The sequence below is a fragment of the Phyllobates terribilis genome, unplaced genomic scaffold, assembly GCF_046119375.1.
Source record: "Phyllobates terribilis strain yellow unplaced genomic scaffold, ASM4611937v1 Scaffold_1__5_contigs__length_1240528914, whole genome shotgun sequence".
NCBI lineage: Eukaryota > Metazoa > Chordata > Amphibia > Anura > Dendrobatidae > Phyllobates > Phyllobates terribilis.
Genome location: NW_027362761.1, coordinates 797,488,847 through 797,508,129, shown reverse-complemented (window position 1 = coordinate 797,508,129; position 19,283 = coordinate 797,488,847). Strand labels below are relative to the sequence as shown.

The 19,283-nt window shown below is 40.3% G+C and overlaps 1 protein-coding gene across 1 annotated transcript in view; it reads right to left on the bottom strand.

Annotated features, from left to right (window-relative positions):
- Positions 1–19,283, bottom strand: part of PDE6B (phosphodiesterase 6B) — a 154,203-nt gene that overhangs the window by 66,198 nt on the left and 68,722 nt on the right. The window contains exons 9-15 of the mRNA XM_073655205.1: positions 18,137–18,286; positions 15,778–15,921; positions 13,442–13,507; positions 9,733–9,879; positions 5,162–5,269; positions 4,383–4,492; positions 3,832–3,919 (exon numbers count right to left, since the gene is read on the bottom strand). Of these exons, the coding sequence (XP_073511306.1) occupies positions 3,832–3,919; positions 4,383–4,492; positions 5,162–5,269; positions 9,733–9,879; positions 13,442–13,507; positions 15,778–15,921; positions 18,137–18,286 (813 nt within the window). The remainder of the gene's footprint in view (positions 1–3,831; positions 3,920–4,382; positions 4,493–5,161; positions 5,270–9,732; positions 9,880–13,441; positions 13,508–15,777; positions 15,922–18,136; positions 18,287–19,283) is intronic.

Sequence of the window (19,283 nt, the reverse complement as noted above, 5' to 3'; positions counted from 1 at the left end):
ACTTTTGACCACGACTGTAGGTATTTCCATTTACGAGACTTTATTGTTACTCTTTTGTTTGTTTTTCTGATAGTTTCAATTCTATTGACCACTGTTTACTACCAGTAATTACTGTGACTCTAGTGACATTAATATAGGTTTACATTGGCCTGTCTGTTGCAGTATAGCTATAGTGGCATGTTAAAGTTTGGGCACCCCTGGTCAGAACTAATGTTATTTGTGAACAGTTAAGCAAATTGAAGAAGAAATGATCTCTAAATGGCCTAAAGTTAAAGATGACACATTTCCTTTGTACTTTAGGCAAAAAAATACATATTTCCAGCTTTTACATTTTAAAAATTACAAAAAGAAAAATGGGCAGATGTAAACGTTTGGGCATCCTGCATGGTTAGTACCTAGTAGCGCCCCCTTTTGAAAGTATCACAGCTTGTATATTCTTTTTGTAGCCAGTCTTTCAATTCTTGTTTGAGGAATTTTCATCCTATTCTTCCATGGAAAATTCTTCCAAGGAACTGAGGAAAGGGCATCTTGAAAAAGCTTTGCTATCTTCGTACAGCCTTCTACTGATTTGTTGGCCTCCACCGTTTCATTTTCAGAGTGCTAGGCAGCTGCTTAGAAGAAGCCATGGCTGCAGTTTTTTGGCACAAGCTTAGAGGTGGCTGGGTTTTTATGAAGCTGGGAAATTTGCATCACCTGGCCTTTCCTAACTATGATAGCAAACAAGCCATAACCCTAACAGGCTAATTAAGGTCTGAAACCTTGGTCAAAGTTATCTAAGAACATAAATTGCCAAGGGTACCCAAACCTTTGCATCGGCCCATTTTTATTTTTGTAATTTTTAAAATGTAAAGAAGAAAACATATATATATACACACACATATATAATTTTTTTTTTGCCTAAAATACAAAGAAAATGTGTCATCTTTACTTTTAGGCCTTTTTGAGATCATTTCATCTTCAACTTGCTTTACTGTTCACAATAACAGTAATTTTGACCAGGGGTGCCCAAACATTTACATGCCACTGTATAGATCAGGGGTCCTCAAACTTTTTAAACAGGGGGCCAGTTCACTGTCCCTCAGACCTTTGGAGGGCCGGAATATAGTTTTTAAAAAAAACTATGAACAAATTCCTATGCAAACTGCACATATCTTATTTTAAAGTAAAAAAAAAATAAAGGAACAAGGTCCTCAATAGGCAGCATAGGTCCCCAATAGGCAGCATAGGTCCCCAATAGGCAGGTAAATGTCCCCAATAGGCAGATAAATGTCCCCAATAGGCAGCATAGGTCCTCAATAGGCAGCATAGGTCCCCAATAGGCAGGTAAATGTCCCCAATAGGCAGCATAGGTCCTCAATAGGCAGGTAAATGTCCCCAATAGGCAGCATAGGTCCTCAATAAGCAGGCTGTTTCCCCCTTATAATGCCCTATGCAGGCTGTTCCCCCCCTTATAATGCCCCATGCAGGCTGTTCCCCCATTATAATGCCCCATGCAGGCTGATCCCCCCTTAGAATGCCCCACACAGGATGTCACCCCCCATATAATGCCCCATGCAGGATGTCCCTTTCTCCCACCATATAATGCCCCATGCAGGATGTCACCCCCCATATAATGCCCCATGCAGCATGTCACCCCCCCATATAATGCCCCATTCAGGATGTCACCCCCCCCCATATAATGCCCCATGAAGGATATCACTCCCCTGTCTTTATAATGCCCCATTCAGCATGTCACCCCCCCATATAATGCCCCATTCAGGATGTCACCCCCCCCCATATAATGCCCCATGCAGGATATCACTCCCCTGTCATTATAATGCCCCATTCAGGATGTCACCCCCCCATATAATGCCCCATGCAGCATGTCACTCCCCTATATAATGCCCCATGCAGCATGTCACTCCCCCATATAATGCCCCATGCAGCATGTCACCCCCCATATTATGCCCCATGCAGGCTATAACCCCCCCATATATTGCCCCATGCAGCACGTCACTCCCCCCATATAATGCCCTATGCAGGATGTCACCCCCCCCCCATATTTTGCCCCATGCAGGATGTCACCCCTAATATTATGTCCCATGCCTCCATACATTAAAAAAAAAAAAAAATGAAATACTCACCTCACTCCTCCTCACCTGCTGTCACTGCTCTGGTCTGGACTCCAGGTTCGCCGGCGTCTTCCCGCTCTACACTGCCTGTGACGGCTCAGGGGAGGGCGCGTTGTAAAGACGTCACCGCACCCCCTGACCTGAGACGTCACAGGGAGCACAGTGCAGGAAGACAGCGGATCTGCGGATGCACGGGGAGAGGTAAGTATCCGGCTGCCGGGGCCCTGAGCAAGCGGGGGGGAGCGGGCACTGGCACTGCTCTCCTCTGCCCACAGCCCGGCGGGCCGGATAAAAATCCTCCAAGGGCCGCATGTGGCCCGCGGGCCGTAGTTTGAGGACCCCTGGTATAGATTGTTGTGCCCTTTATTACTTTGCAATTGCTAAATCGTCCAGTTTCATCTATTTCTTCTATTTATTTTGTGAGCACTAATATTGAGGATCAGTTGAGGGGCATATTTAGTTTTTTGCTAAAACTTAAGAGTCACAGTGTGAGGTGACTTCAATTTTCTTTTTTTAAAGCACCACTCCAGTGTTTTTTTTTATTTCACCTTTGGAGTGGTGCTTAAAATTGAAGTCCCTTGCCTCCTGTCTGATACTCACCTTCTGTCATTTTCATCTGTTTTCAGCACCACTCCGGTTCGTCTCCTGCAGTTTCTGACCTATCGGCTGCTTCAGTTTTTCATGGAGCAAGCCAGAGGTCACTAATTAATGTAAGTCTGACAGCCTTGCTCTGGCTCTCAAAGACTTGCATTGAGAGCTTGTAATGTGGCTTCTGAGTTCCGGCTAGTCAGAAGCTGAGCTGACAAGATGGCGCCGTAGGACCGGACCGGGGGCGAAAAACAGTGAAGAGGATGAGTACATGACCAGGGGTAGAGGACTTACGTTTAAAGCACCAGTCCAGCTGTGAAAAAAAAACCTGGAATGGTGTTTTAAAGGAAGTTTTCTCCTTTAATCACTAAATTAGTGAGGAAATGTTTTAACTTTTTTTATTGTGTATTATGATTTATTATTATTATTCCAGAAAGCTTTATATTTAGTTTATAAGGTTTTCCAGGAGTTTATAGGCCCCCTTTATAGAATCACTCCCATTAAAGTTTTAATGCTCTTAATATATTGCAATCATCATTTTGTATAGCATTGTGTACTTAAAATTACTCATTTTGCCTTTCTAAATTCTTCTCTTTTCCATTGTCTATGACATCACATGATTAAAAACAGACTATCTGAATCCTGCTAAGCTCTATGTAGAAACAGGAAGTTTCTTTTCTCTCCATGAGTCATCATTAGAACTGCAATCCTACATCATTGCAAAGTCCCTGATAGGGGGCGGAGCAGAGCAGCTCGGTCAGGAATCACAAAGGGGGTGAAGTTGGTCTACCAAAGACTTTGCAGTGATGTAGAGTTAAAGTTTTAATGATGACTCATGCAGGGAAAAGACAATTCCTGTTTCTACACAGAGCTTAGAAAGATTCAGATAGTCTCTTTTAATCCCATGGTGTCATAGACCTAATGTAAAAGAAAACAATTAACTGGGTAGAAAGGCAAAATAAGCAATTGTAAGTACACAGTGCTATATAATATGATGATTGCAATATATTAAGAGGGTAAAAACTATGATGGGAGTGCTTCTTTAAGCTTTATTTACTCGATACCCAACCTAACTCATGTTTCTCTACCCTAGCTAACGTCTTAAAGGTAAAAAATAAAACAGTTTTATCACCTCATCTGCCAGTAAGACCTTGCCAAACTCCAAGTGATGTCTTTCCAGAATAGAGGATCCGTGTAATTTTGCTAAAGGATGTTGAGATCTAAGGAAAACAACCAAGTAAGCTTAAAAAGGGGGTGTCCAACTTGGAAAAAAAAAGTATTTTCACATTGACAGTTTAAATGATAAATACAGATTTTGCATGTAAGTTCATTAAAAATGAATGAACTTGCATCACTTTTCTATGATCTTAGCAACTTTTTGGAGTAAAAATAGTATAAAGTTACAATCCACACATCATCATTCTGACAACAGGTATTAGCAAAAGAAAATGGTATAGTGATCATGACAATGTGTTTAATATGTTTACAACTAATACAATATTTCATTTAGCTGGAGCCTAATAATTGTTCTCATAGACATGCTCATTGTCAAATCTTTTTGCAACAATATTGGTATGCCTACTTCAAGTAGATATTAACTGTCAGTAAATAAAGGGAATATTTAATGCATCTGAAGAAACTTTACATTTGCAGTCATAATAGATAAAAAACTACATTACTTACTTCATCTGGTAGAGATTATTAGTTCCTCTATGGTCTATATCATGGCATAAACCTGCAGTAACCATGGCCATGGCTTCTAGATCTGTATAATATCGCTTTAATTTACCAGTCTATAAACAAGGGAAAATACATTTAATAAGATTCTGATTTCGCTTATACATTGTAAGGAGGCTGTAAGACACCTACTGGATGGGAGATAAACCTGGAGTAATGCTTTAGTGCATAGGACTAGAAGGGGTTAATCGGCTATGACAGGTTGATTATGAGCAACTGAAGAGTTGAGAGAGACTGTTGCTCACCATACACTCCACCCCTGGGTGTGGTTCAATTTGTTAAATTGAGACCTGTTTGTCTTACATATGTCTGTGTGTATTGAAGTGTGCAGATCTCCTGGATTGAGTGCCTTTCCTAAAGGACTAAGAAGTTGGACTCTAATCCAGGCAGGCTAACTAGCACTATTGTATGGACTTGTTACTTTATGTTTCACTTTGTGCCGGACAAAGGCTGTATTTAAGTTTTCGTGTGATGTGGTGTATGAGGACTGAAATAAACCAGCCGGACTTTAAATAGAAACTGTTCCTGTGATACCTCAGATCGCTCCCAAGTGAGTAGCATTGTTACAACTTCTACTAAAATTTACTTACATTTTAGTTCTATTTGGTTAAAACTGGAGCAAGAGTTCTCCTGTCCTTCACAAAAGTTGTTATAATGATAAATATAGGAATGCAACTGTATTAAATAAATGAAGTAAACTACATATTGACCAAATTGTGACATACCATCAGAAGTGTGAACATAGTTTGTGCAACATTGAATCCATGGCGCCAGTTGTGATAGGTGACTTTTCTATACCCCTTCTTCATAGCATACATAAATCTCACCAGTGCCTAAATGATAAAGGCAAGTAATTAAAATCCTCATAGATGAAACTAGGCAGTCAAACTAATCCAAGTAAAAAATCTATGGCCCTATGATCAGTGGCATACCGCCAATGGCACCAGGCCATGCCACTGCTATGGGGCCTGTGAGCCGGGGGGAGCCCGCACTGGGCATTCACTGCACCAGGCCCTCCTCACTTCCGCCCATCAGCACCCGCACAGAATGATAGGGGTGGAAGCATCTGCTGACGCTCCCTCATCCATCATCATTGCTTGTGCTGACAGCTGGATGGGGGACCATATGTGAGCAATGATGATGGAGGAGGGAGCGTCAGCAGACGCTTCCACCCCCATCATTCTTCCTTGGCGTCTGACGCCTCAGAGCAGCGGACGCGATGATGTCATTACAGGGCGCTTGCTGTTCTGAGATGTCCAGTGCTTCTCGCCGCACGCTGAGGAGACTGGAGCATCGGGTGGAACCAGGAGAGGTAAGTACTGTATTCATTTTTTTTTAAATCAGTGATTGGTGGCCATAATACACTATGGGGAGTGCACTATGGGGGGTGCATTATATTGTGTGGAGGACCATAAGGGTGCATTATACTACAGTACAGACCAAAAGTTTGGACACACCTTCTCATTTAAAGATATTTCTGTATTTTCATGACTATGAAAATTGTACATTCACACTGAAGGCATCAAAACTATGAATTAACACATGTGGAATTATATACTTAACAAAAAAGTGTGAAACAACTGAAAATATGTCTTATATTCTAGGTTATTTAAAGTCGTCACCTTTTGCTTTGATGACTGCTTTGCACACTCTTGGCATTCTCTTGATGAGCTTCAAGAGGTAGTCACCGGAAATGGTTTTCACTTCACAGGTGTGCCCTGTCAGGTTTAATAAGTGGGATTTCTTGCCTTATAAATGGGGTTGGGACCATCAGTTGTGTTGTGCAGAAGTCAGGTGGATACACAGCTGATAATCCTACTGAATAGACTGTTAGAATTTGTATTATGGCAAGAAAAAAGCAGCTAAGTAAAGAAAAATGAGTGGCCATCATTACTTTAAGAAATGAAGGTCAGTCAGTCCGAAAAATTGGGCAAACTTTGAAAGTGTCCCCAAGTGCAGTTGCAAAAAACATCAAGCGCTACAAAGAAACTGGCTCACACGAGGACCACCCCAGGAAAGGAAGACCAAGAGTCACCTCTGCTTCTGAGAATAAGTTTATCTGAGTCACCAGCCTCAGAAATCGCAGGTTAACAGCAGCTCAGATTAGAGACCAGGTCAATGTCACACAGAGTTCTAGCAGCAGACACATCTCTTCAACAACTGTTAAGAGGTGACTTTGTGCAGCAGGCCTTCATGGTAAAATAGCTGCTAGGAAACCACTGCTAAGGACAGGTAACAAGCAGAAGAGACTTGTTTAGGCTAAAGAACCAAGGAATGGACATTAGACCAGTGGAAATCTGTGCTTTGCTCTGCTGAGTCCAAATTTGAGATCTTTGGTTCCAACCACCGTGTCTTTGTGCGATGCAGAAAAGGTGAACGGATGTACTCTACATGCCTGGTTCCCACCGTGAAGCATGGAGGAGGAGGTATGATGGTGTGGGGTTGCTTTACTGGTGACACTGTTGGAGATTTATTCAAAATTGAAGGCATACTGAACCAGCATGGCTACCACAGCATCTTGCAGCGGCATGCTATTCCATCCGATTTGCGTTTAGTTGGACCATCATTTATTTTTCAACAGGACAATGACCCCAAACACACCTCCAGGCTGTGTAAGAGCTATTTGACCAAGCAGGAGAGTGATGGGGTGCTACGCCAGATGACCTGGCCTCCACAGTCACCAGACCTTAACCCAATCGAGATGGTTTCGGGTGAGTTGGACCGCAGAGTGAAGGCAAAAGGGCCAACAAGTGCTAAGCATCTCTGGGAACTCCTTCAAGATTGTTGGAAGACCATTTCCGGTGAATACCTCTTGAAGCTCATCAAGAGAATGCCAAGAGTGTGCAAAGCAGTCATCAAAGCAAAAGGTGGCTACTTTGAGGAACCTAGAACATAAGTCATATTTTCAGTTGTTTCACACTTTTTTGTTAAGTATATAATTCCACATGTGTTAATTCATAGTTTTGATGCCTTCAGTGTGAATGTACAATTTTCATAGTCATGAAAATACAGAAAAATCTTTAAATGAGAAGGTGTGTCCAAACTTTTGGTCTGTACTGTATATGGAGGACAATGGGGGTGCATTATATTGTATGAAGGATCATGGTAGGTTTATTATATTGTGTGGAGAACCATGGGGGGTGGATTATACTGTATGGAGGACCATGAGGGTGCATTATATTGTATGCAGGATCATGGGGGGTGAATTATAATGTATGCAGGACCATGGGGTGTGCATTATATTGTATCCAAGACCATGACGGTGCATTATATTGTATGGAGGACCATAGGGGGTGCTTTATATTGTATGGAGGATTATGGGGGGTGCATTATACTGTGTGGAGGATCATGGGGGTGCATTATACTGCATGGAGAACCATGGGGGTGCATTATACTGTATGGAGGACCATGGGGTGTGCTTTATATTGTATGCAGGACCATGGGTGGTGCATTATATTGTATGGAGGACCATGGGGAGAGCATTTTATTATATGAAGGAACATGGGGAAAGCATTTTATTATATGGAGAACCATGTGGAGAGAATTTTATTATATGGAGGTGCATTATATTCTATGGAGGACCATGGGGAGTGCACTATATTTTATAGAGGTCCATGGGGAGTGCACTATATTTTATGGAGGACCATGGGGAGAGAATTATATTCTATGGAGGACCATGGGGAGTGCATTATACTATATGGAGGATTATGGGGGGTGCATTATACTATATGGAAGGCTATGTGGGGCCTTTATAATATGTGGGGGTCCATTATACTGTATGCAAGCAATTATACAGTGTGAAGGTTTGTGTGGGGTCCATCATACTGTGCAGGGGCCATTATACTGTTTGGAGGGCTAGTGCGGGCCATTATATTGTATGTAGGTCCATTATAGTGCATGGAGAGCTGTGTGGGGGTCACAGTTACGGGATCATACTGTCTTGGGGTCACCATACTTTGCCTTGGGAGTTGAGGTGGGGTACAGTAGGATCATTATGCTGTGCATGTGGAGGAATTCACCATGGGGGTATCATATTGTGTTTGGCAGGCACTTTTGTTAGAATAATACTTCATGGGGGCAATGAAAGAGGAATCTAGGACTTCAGCAGGAGGAAGATTACTATGTAAAGGCTGGAAAGTTGTGAGATATGCTCTTCTGTGGCCCCGACAATTATTTAATTGTTGTTTTTTTTGGGGGGGGGCCCAATTAGAACTTCTGCTATGGGGCCCCATGATTTCTATGTATGTCCCTGCTTAGGATTTCTGAAAATCTAAAAATATTGTCATTTACTTATGATTAGTAGAGAGGAGCAGATCTTTTGAAATTCAAATTTGCCGACTTTGCTGAATTTTCCCCAAAAAATGTGATCTGTGGCAAATAAATTTGTGCTAATTTAAATACTGGAAAGCTTGCAATTGCTCAGAAAATGCAAGTGGGGGAGAGGAGCGAGAGCACTCCGCTGACCATAAGAGCTTATATTTACAAGAGTGAGAGAGGACCCTGTTGACCATAAGAGCTTACACTTTACAGTAGAGCCAGAAGACCCTGTTGACGATAAGAGTTTACACTTTACAGGCGAAAGAGAGAAAGGACCCCACATAACCATAAGATCTTACACTTTACAGGCGAGGGAGAGGACCCTGTTGACCATAAGAGCTTATACTTTACAGGTGAAAGAGAGAGAGAACCTCGCTGACCATAAGAGCTTACAATCTACAGGCAAGAGAGAGAGAAGCCTGCTGATAAGTGCTTATTCTTTACAAGGTGAGAGAGCGGACCACGCTGACCATAAGAGCTTACATACTACAGAAGATAGGGAGAGAAGACCCCACTGACCATAAGAGCTTACACTCTACAGTAGAAAGAGACTTGCCCAGTGATTGTGAAGATGGAAAATGATTCTGCACTACAAACTGTTCTTCACTGGGAATGGCTGATCTGTGATGGCCTAGATACTGATCATCACTGTACAAGGTATGATAATCTGTAAAATGTCCTAGCTGCAGGGCTTTATGGGGAGGCCTGCACATCAACGCAACATGACATTAGCCCCATCTCTGAAGGTTCAGCAGTGTGGCAAATAGGGGTTTTTTTGCTGCAAATTAAATCTCAAATTAATCGAATTTGTCTGAAACCGTTCATCTAGAACTCGATCCTCCATGGATTGATCTGCTCATCTCTACTGGTTTAGAATTACTTAATTACTTATTTTAAAAATAAAAGTTAGAAATAATGATAAGGATAGTGGCCATAATCTAGAGCCATATAACTTGTAACTTTACTTTTGATTTCTTACCTCTGGAGGGATTTGAAACTTCTTTACCACCCCAAGTTCATAGTACATTTGGATTCCACATTTTACAAGATCTGTTTCAGTGCAGTCAAAATCCGAGAAACGAAATTCATAAATTTCAAATTTGGTAGGTCCTGGCAATTGTGTTTTCTGGAAAAAGTGAGCAGCCATTTTGGTGAATGTTAATGAGGTTTTCATTATGGTTGTAGGTATAATCTTAACATATTCTACCATAAGTAACAGATATTTTGAGACCATAGATATATAACATTGTATAATTTACATAGTGATACTAGTAAACCTTGCATTTTTATGAAAATATTATTCATACAGTTCTGCAAAGTGAGAATGTTTTAAAAAATAAATGTGTTAATAGTTTATTTCTATCAATTAACAAAATGCAAAGTGAATAAACAGAAGAGAAATCTAAATCTAATTAATATTTTGTGTGGCTCTCCATTGTTTTTTTCTAGCCACACTTTCACACAGTTTTTGAAGAAAATCGGCAGGGAGGTTGTTACAAACTTCTTTGAGAACTTACCACAGATCTTCTGTGGATGTAGGCTTGTGCAAATAATTCTGTCTCATCATGAAATTCCAGACAAAAATCGATAATGTTGAGGTCAGTGCTCTGTGGGGACCATATCATCACTTCCAGGACTCCTTGTAATTTTTAATACTGAAGATAGTTCTTCGTGACATTGGCTGTATTTTGGGATTGCTGTCTTGCTGCAGAATAAATTTGCAGCCAATCAGTTTCCTTCCTGATGGCATTGTATGATGAATAAGTATCTGCCTGTCTTTCAGAGCATTGAGAATACCATTTATCCTGACAAAATCCCCAACTCCAACTCCATTTACAGAAATGCAACCCCAAACTTGCAAGGAACCTCCACTATGCTTCACTGTTGGTTACAGACACTCATTATTATACCACTCTCCTTTTGAGAAAGTAAAATATTTCAACAGATCGCCCACAATTGTTTTGCCTGCAATTGTTACATGAAGACCACTTCTAGCTAGACTCCTCCAAACAGTAGATGGGTGTAGCTAGATGTCACCGGTTGATGCTAGTTCTGCCCTGATGGCACTGCTGGACATCTTTAAATTTTGAATGGAAATAAGCATGATCTGTATTTCATCTGCTGCACTAAGTTTCTTTGGCCAACCACTGCATTTACAGTCCTCAACATTGCCCATTTCCTTGTGCTTCTTCAAAAGATCTTGAATAGCACATCCTGAAACTCTCATGTCTGCTTGGAAATTTCTTCCTGGGAGAGACATTCCTGTTGGAGTATAACTACCTTATGTCCTGCTGCTGGTGTATGACCTGTGACATAAATCAGGCTTTCACAGCCTCACGTTTAAATCAGAGTTTGCTGTTCCTCACCCAGTTTTAACCCCTTCACGACATATGACGTAAAATTACATCATATGTCGTCTCCCTGCATTTGATGCGGGTTCGCAAGCTGAATCCGCATCTTGCCCTGCACATGATGGCTAACATGTGCCTCTAACAACCGCAGGTGAAGTGGAACTCCGCTTTAGGCTATTAATCTGTTAAATCCGGCTGTCAATCTCTGACAATGGCATTTAACACATGTCGACAGAGGCATGTGTCATTCCACGCTCCCATTGGTGCGCCAGTGACGAGAATGTAGCGCCTGTGTCTGTAGCGCCACAAAATACTTGCATGTGTAATAGAATAATCTGTATTGCCAGCTATGGTGAGGGTTAAGTTCTCTGCTGTTTTAATTGCATCCACACATTGTTACCCAATCCCTTACTGAAGGACTGTGCACTTTTGTCCAAACCAGGAAGTTGTGCACGATCCCTCGGGGGGGGGGGGGAGGAGGTGCTTCAGTAGTTGTAGTGTGAGGAAGAAGATAGCATCATGGAGGTCCTGGATGCAGAGGAAAGCAGCATGCTCTCTGCAAGTACAAGCTGCACAAGGCAGGTTACCAGTCCCTAGAGCACAGACACTTCCAGAGTCTGTGCTAAACTGAGAGTCTGCTCAGTTTTTATATAACAAGCGGTGAATTGTTTTGCCCGGGAGCTCAGCAACTGCATGGAATCAGGAACACTGCTGCAAGAGAAAATGAGTGTTCTGACAGGATTCAAATTGCTTGCTCGCTGGAAGGGATCACAGATCCAGTAACTGTTCACCTTGGACCCCTGGGGATCCAAGGAATCGTCTACCAGAGGTATAATGGGTTGTCATGACAGCCAAGGGTCCCCGTGCCTGCCATTACGATTCTACTGTGAAAGCCAGCCCATGGCTGGCATTCTTAGGATATTGTGATTTTAGCTATACATAGCAGTGCTGATGCACAAGTGATCAGATGATCGCAGCTTCAAGTCCCCTGAAGGGACTATTAAATACAGTAAAAAGTAAAAAAAAGTTTTAAAAAATATGAAAAAAATTTAAAAAACACAAAAGTTCAAATCACCTGCCTTTTGCCCCATTAAAAATAAAACAATTAAAAAAATACACATATTTGGTATCGCTACCTTCATAAAAGTTCAATCTTTCAAAATATAAAATAAATTAATCTGATCAATAAATGGTGTAACAGAAAAAAACGCCAGAATTTGTTTTTTTTAGCCACCACAACATTGCAATAAAATGCAACAAGAAGCGATCAAAACATCGCATCTACCCAAAAATGGTATCAGTAAAAACGTCAGCTCAGGGCGCATTAAAAAGATAAGCTCTCACACAGTCCCATATCCCAAAATATGAACATGTTATGGGTCTCAGAAAATGGCAACTAAAGCAAAAAAAAAATTTATTACAAATTTCTGAATTTTTTTTTACCACTTAAGTAAAAACAAAACTATACATGTTTGGTATCTGTGTACTTGTACTGACCTGAAGAATCATATTGTCAGGCCACTTTTACCATATACTGAACAAGGTTAAATTAAAAACCCAAAAAACAATTGTGAAATTGCACTTTTTTTCCCAATTTCAACACATTTGCAATTTTTTTCACATTTTGCAGCATACTATCTGGTAAAAGGAATGGTGTCATTCAAGTACAACTCGTCCCGCAAAAAAAAAGCCCTCATATGGCTATATTGACGTAAAAATAAAGTTTTGGCTCTTGGAAGAAGGGGAGGGAAAAAAGAAAACACCAAAACGGGGAATGGCTAAGGCGTGAAGGGGTTAAGACTCCTACACAGTTGTTTCTGTTTCAATTAATGTCTGTGATTCACATACATATGAAGATGATGATTATTATCACCTGTTTGGTATAATTAGTTACTCATAAACCTGACTATAATCCAACACAATCACTGTTTTTTCTTTAAAGATTTGATGCTAATTTGAAAGCAAAAGGTGGTCACACCAAAAAATTTACTTTGCATTTTGCTAATTGATAAAAAAAACAATATATATATATTTTTTAAGTATTCTTACTTAGTACCATTTTCTCCTCACATGCTTAAAACTTTTGCACAGTACTGTATGTTTTCTTCAGCCTTGAATAAAATATTAGTAAAGTAAAAGTTAGTTTTTATCCATCAATTTTCTGATGAGTGGGAGCTCAGAGTCACTGACTACAACCCGCTACTTTCTCAGCATGTGCTCATATGGGTAAGTGGTAGTTTGCAGTCAGATACTGAGCTCCTGCTGTCAGAATATATGTCACAAATATCAGGTACGATGGAGTAGCATTTTATGTTTTTAAGTATATTTTATACATACAAGTAGTTTGGCAATTTCATCATCATCACATTGTTCAAGCTCCTTTCCAAGTTTTTCATGAGATGGCTAGAAAAAGACAGCAGGATAAAAGTTATGTAACGCAACCAATTAATTAATCATGGAGGTTAAGTATAACAACTGTTGAAGTGTAACTCTGGGGAGGAACTCATTAATACTTCCAAATATACAACCATGAAAAAAATTCTTTACTCGACAGGAGGGTAGAATTTGCAAGATACTTATGCCCATATTTCAAATTGTTTGTGTTCTTCACATCCAAGAATATCAGTAATAAAAATTTGTATTAGAAAAGTTCACGAAAGGATCCTCCAGACTATACCTTAATGGCATCCAAAAGTCTAGAAATTTGGAATTCGAAATTGGAGCTGAGTTTTGAATCCAATCACTTACCACTATGGTCTAATGAGGTTTTTTTTATGTTATCGCCTGTGTGATACCATGAGTACCATAAAGTTTATGACAGAAATAAAGTTGGACAACATTTATATAGATGGAGGGTTGGCTGTTAGAATTTCTTTGGGTTAGCCCAAGAAGTCCAAACTTGATACTGATACAGTGGGGAAATAAGTATTTGATACACTGCCGATTTTGCAAGTTTTCCCACCTACAAATAATGGAGAGGTCTGTATTTTTTATCGTAGGTACTCTTCAACTGTGAGAGACATAATCTAAAAATAAAAACCAGAGAATCACATTGTATGATTTTTAAATAACTCAAGTGCATTTTATTGCATGAAATAAGTATTTGATCACCTACCAACCAGCAAGAATTGTGGCTCTCACAGACCTGTTAGTTTTTTCTTTAAGAGGCCCTCCTACTCTGCACTCATTACCTGTATTAATTTAGCCTGTTTGAACTCATTACCAGTATAAAAGACACCTGTCCATGGAATCAATCACACTCCAACCTCTCCACCATGGCCAAGACAAAAGAGCTGTCTAAGGAAACTAGGGACAAAATTGTAGAGCTGCACAAGGCTGTGGTGGGCTACAGGACAATAGGTAAGCAGCTTGGTAAGAAGGCAACAACTGTTGGCACAATTATTAGAAAATGGAAGAAACACAAGATGACTGTCAATCTTCCTTGGTCTGGATCTCCATGCAAGATCTCGCCTCGTGGGGTCAGGATGATTCTGAGAAAGATCAGGAATCAGACCAGAACTACATGGAAGGACCTGGTCAATGACCTGAAGAGAGTTGGGACCACAGTCTCAAACATTACTGTTAGTAACATACTACGCTGTCATGGATTAAAATACTGCAGGGCACACAAGGTCCCCCTGCTCACGCCACCACATGTCCAGGCCTGTTTGCCAATGACCATCTGGATGATCCAGAGGAGGCAGAGGAGAAGGTCATGTGGTCAGATGAGACTAAAATAGAACTTTTTGGCATCAACTCCATTCGCTATGTTTGGAGGAAGAAGAAGGATGAGTACAACCCCAAGAACACCGTCTTAACCATGAAGCATGGTGGGGGAAACATTATACTTTGGGGGTGCTTTTCTGCAAAAAGGACAGGATGACTGCACCATATTGAAGGGAGGATGGATGGTGTCATGTATCGCGAGATTTTGGCCAAAAACCTCCTTCCCTCAGTACGAGCATTGAAGATGGATCATGGCTGGGTCTTCCAGCATGACAATGATCTGAAACACACAGCCAGGGCAACTAAGGAGTGGCTCTGTAAGAAGCATTTCAAGGTCCTGGAGTGGCCTAGCCAGTATCCCAACCTGAACCCAATAAAAAATCTTTGAAGGGAGCTGAAACACAATGTTGGCCAGCAACAGCCCCGAAACCTGAAAGATCTGGAGAAGATCTGTATGGAGGAGTGGGCCAATATACCTGCTGCAGTGTGTGAAAACTTGGTCAAGAACTACAGGAAAAACGTCTGACCTCTGTAATTGCAAACAAAGGTTTCTGTACCAAATATTAAGCTCTATTTTTCTATTGTATCAAATACTTATTTCATGCAATAAAATGCAAATTAATTATGTAAAAATGATACAATGTGATTCCCTTGATTTTTTTTTTTTGTGTCTCACTGTTGAAGTGTACCTACGATAAAAATTACAAAACTCTCCATTCTTTGTAGGTGGGAAAACTTGCAAAATCGGCAGTGTAGCAAATACTTATTTTTCCCACTGTATAAGCAGTGTAGAGGCACCATGGCATCCCATTCTAAATGAAGCATCAAGTATATAGAGGCATTATGTTATCATAAATGGAAGGAGATAACATAATGAGTATGTGGTAGCCCCAGATAAACCATTGGTACAGTACAAAATTCATAAAAAATATACTAATTATAATTACCAGGATATCTTGCATTTCTGCACTGTTACACTTTACATGGTACATAACCATATCTTGTGCAATGTCCTTACGATTTTCCAGCTTATTCATCTTGTCATAGGTGTCAGTGTTTAGAACAGACCATCCGAGAAATTGTGTCAAAGACTGCAAAGGTGGAAGATGTAACAACAATTAAATGATTTCATAATAAAATACTTGCTATCTAATAAAATATTTTCACATACTGAATCTTTCATGTTACAAAGGATTGCAGTTAAACCTATCACATTATCTGGTTTATGTAAATGAAGAATAATCATGAATAATTAAATGTTTTTAACACATGTTAGGGATATGTACATCTTGCAATCATTCCTTTTCATGGTTTCCAAACAAAAATTAATTTAAAGAAAAAGAGCATAAAGTTTACAAACCATCTGAAATCTCCTACCATCTTGTGTCTACAGCTCCTATGCAAACGGTTGTGACTACATAGTTACAGACTACATAAAAACTGTGTAGTCTGATTTTGAAGTCATAATCCCTTTCACCAGTCTCCTTAATATCTTACCTAATATATTGTAGCAAAAGTTGGGGGCAGTTTGAAGTTACAATGAATTCGGGATTGGACTTCAGACATAAGCTATAGGTACAAAACTGATGTACACTACCGTTCAAAAGTTTGGGGACACCCAGACAATTTTGTGTTTTCCATGAAAACTCATACTTTTATTTATCAAATGAGTTGCAAAATGATTAGAAAATATAGTCCAGACGTTGACAAGGTTAGAAATAATGATTTTTATTAGGAAGAATAATTTTCTCCTTCACATTTTGCTTTGGTCACAGAATGCTCCTTTGCAGCAATTACAGCATTGCAGACCTTTGGCATTCTAGCTGTTAATTTGCTGAGGTAATCCTGAGAAATTCCCCCCCGTGCTTCCTGAAGCCCCTCACACAAGTTGGATTGGCTGGATGGGCACTTTTTGTGTACCATACGGTCAAGCTGCTCCCACAACAGCTCAATGGGGTTGAGATTGGTGACTGCGCTGGCTCCATTACAGATAGAATACCAGCTGCCTGCTTCTTCCCTAAATAGTTCATGCATAATTTGGAGGTGTTCTTTGGGTCATTGTCTTGTTGTAAGATGAAATTGGCTCCAATCAAGCGCTTTCCACAGGGTATGGCATGGCGCTACAAAATGGAGTGATAACCTTCCTTATTCAAAATCCCATTTACCTTGTACAAATCTCCCACTTTACCAGCACCAAAGCAACCCCAGACCATCACATTACCTCCACCATGCTTGACAGATGACATCAGGCACTCTTCCAGCATATTTTCAGTTGTTCTGTGCCTCACAAATGTTCTTCTGTGTGATCCAAACACCTCAAACTTTGATTCGTCTGTCCATAAAACTTTTTTCCAATCTTCCTCTGTCCAGTGTCTGTGTTCTTTTGCCCATATTAATCTTTTCCTTTTATTAGCCAGTCTCAGATATGGCTTTTTCTTTGCCCTGAAGGCCAGCATCCCGGAGTCGCCTCTTCACTGTAGACGTTGACACTGGCGTTTTGGGTGTACTATTTAATGAAGCTGCCAGTTGAGGAGCTGTGAGGCGTCGATTTCTCAAACTAGAGACTCTAATGTCCTTGTCTTGTTGCTCAGTTGTGCAGCACGGCCTCCCACTTCTCTTTCTACTCTGGTTAGAGCCTGTTTGTGCTCTCCTCTGAAGGGAGTAGTACACACCGTTGTAGGAAATCTTCAGTTTCTTGGCAATTTCTCGAATGGAATTGCCGTCATTTCTAAGAACAAGAATAGACTGTCGAGTTTCACATGAAAGTTCTCTTTTTCTAGCCATTTTGAGAATTTCATAGAACAAACAAATGAAATGCTCCAGATTCTCAACTAGCTCAAAGGAAGGTCAATTTTATAACTTATTAAATCAGCCAAACCGTTTTCAGCTGGGCTAACAGCCTTGTGCAAGGGTTTTCTAGGGTTTTCTAAACATCCATTAGCTTCTTACACAGTTAGCAAACACAATGTACCATTAAAACACTGGAGTGGTAGTTGTTGGAAATGGGCCTCTATACACCTATGTAGATATTGCAATAAAACAAAACGTTTGCAGTTAGAATAGTCATTTACCACATTAACAATGTATAGAGTGTGTTTCTGATTTATTTAATGTTAGCTTCATTGAAAAAAAATGTGCTTTTCTTTCAAAAATAATATAATTTCTAAATGACCCCAAACTTTTGAATGGTAGTGTATATTTTAAAATACAGCCATTTGCTAAATTGCATCATTTGTCAATTAAAAGTAGGGGTCACTTTTAAACAGGAACAGTAAAATAATGAGGGTAACCTAACCAGTTATTTACCTCCATTAATGTTTCGTCCATCTCATCAAAAGGTTTTCCGTCTTTCCGGTTGTAAAAGGTGGCCACTCCGACGATTTCTTCTTTTTTGTTAACAATAGGCATTGACAGAACATTTTTAATAACCCAGCCTGATTCATCCAATGGTTCTTTCTTGAAAACAAATTCATAAATAACTGACATTAAAGCTAGTAGGTTAGCTGGAATAGAATGTGGGGCTTTAGAAACTTGGACATGCAGAATTATCTTAGCTATATTGGTGTCAATTTAGATACTAGCGTTATGTACTGGGCTCATTAAAGGGGGTGTCCCCTTTCAGTTAAAATTTGTTCCTTGGCACAGTTTGGTATATAAAAACAAACTGCACTGTGCTAACCTTCTCTGGTATAACAAGCAAACAAATCGAACTGTACTCATCTTACCCAGGTCTACCGGCAAGTCTTCTTTGCTGTGTCTGGCATTGGCTGCGGTGATGACATCACACAGTCAATCAGTAAGCTCAACAGCTCCGCCAGTGTAGAAGGAATGCCCCACTCATAGCCACTGAGCTCACTGATTGACTGCCGACATCAGCGCGACGTCAGTGCCATGTCAGACATTGGGAGCAAAGGCAAACACACCAGTAGACCTGGGGAACATGAGTATAGTTCGATTTGTTTGCTTGTTATACCAAACTGCACTCCTCAACAAAATTGAACACCTTTAATTCTTTCATTCTGGTCCCTTGAATTTAAGATCACACAGTGCTTTGTACACTACAAGTTAGGTCCTTAGAAAGAGTTTTTCAATTGCCAAACCCTTTTACAAATAAGGAATTTGGGAGTTAAAGGAAATGTCCAGGCTTAAATGAAATGTCAGCAATCAATCTGTGTAACCATGGTCATAGTCACGTGCCAACTAGTCTCACCTGTTTTCGATCAGTAGAAGAGAGCTGAGAGAAACAAATGAGTTCAGTTGTCACATGACCGCAAGAATGCAAATTGCATGAATGCTTTCACAAAACTGCCAACAAACACAATGAATATAAGGGAATTGTGACAATGTGTGAATTGCACATTGTCACAATTGAGTAGTCTGCAATCACATAGAGTGACTACAGACTTTTCAGCTTGGACAACCCCTTTAATGGATGGGCTTCCCTGTTCACATC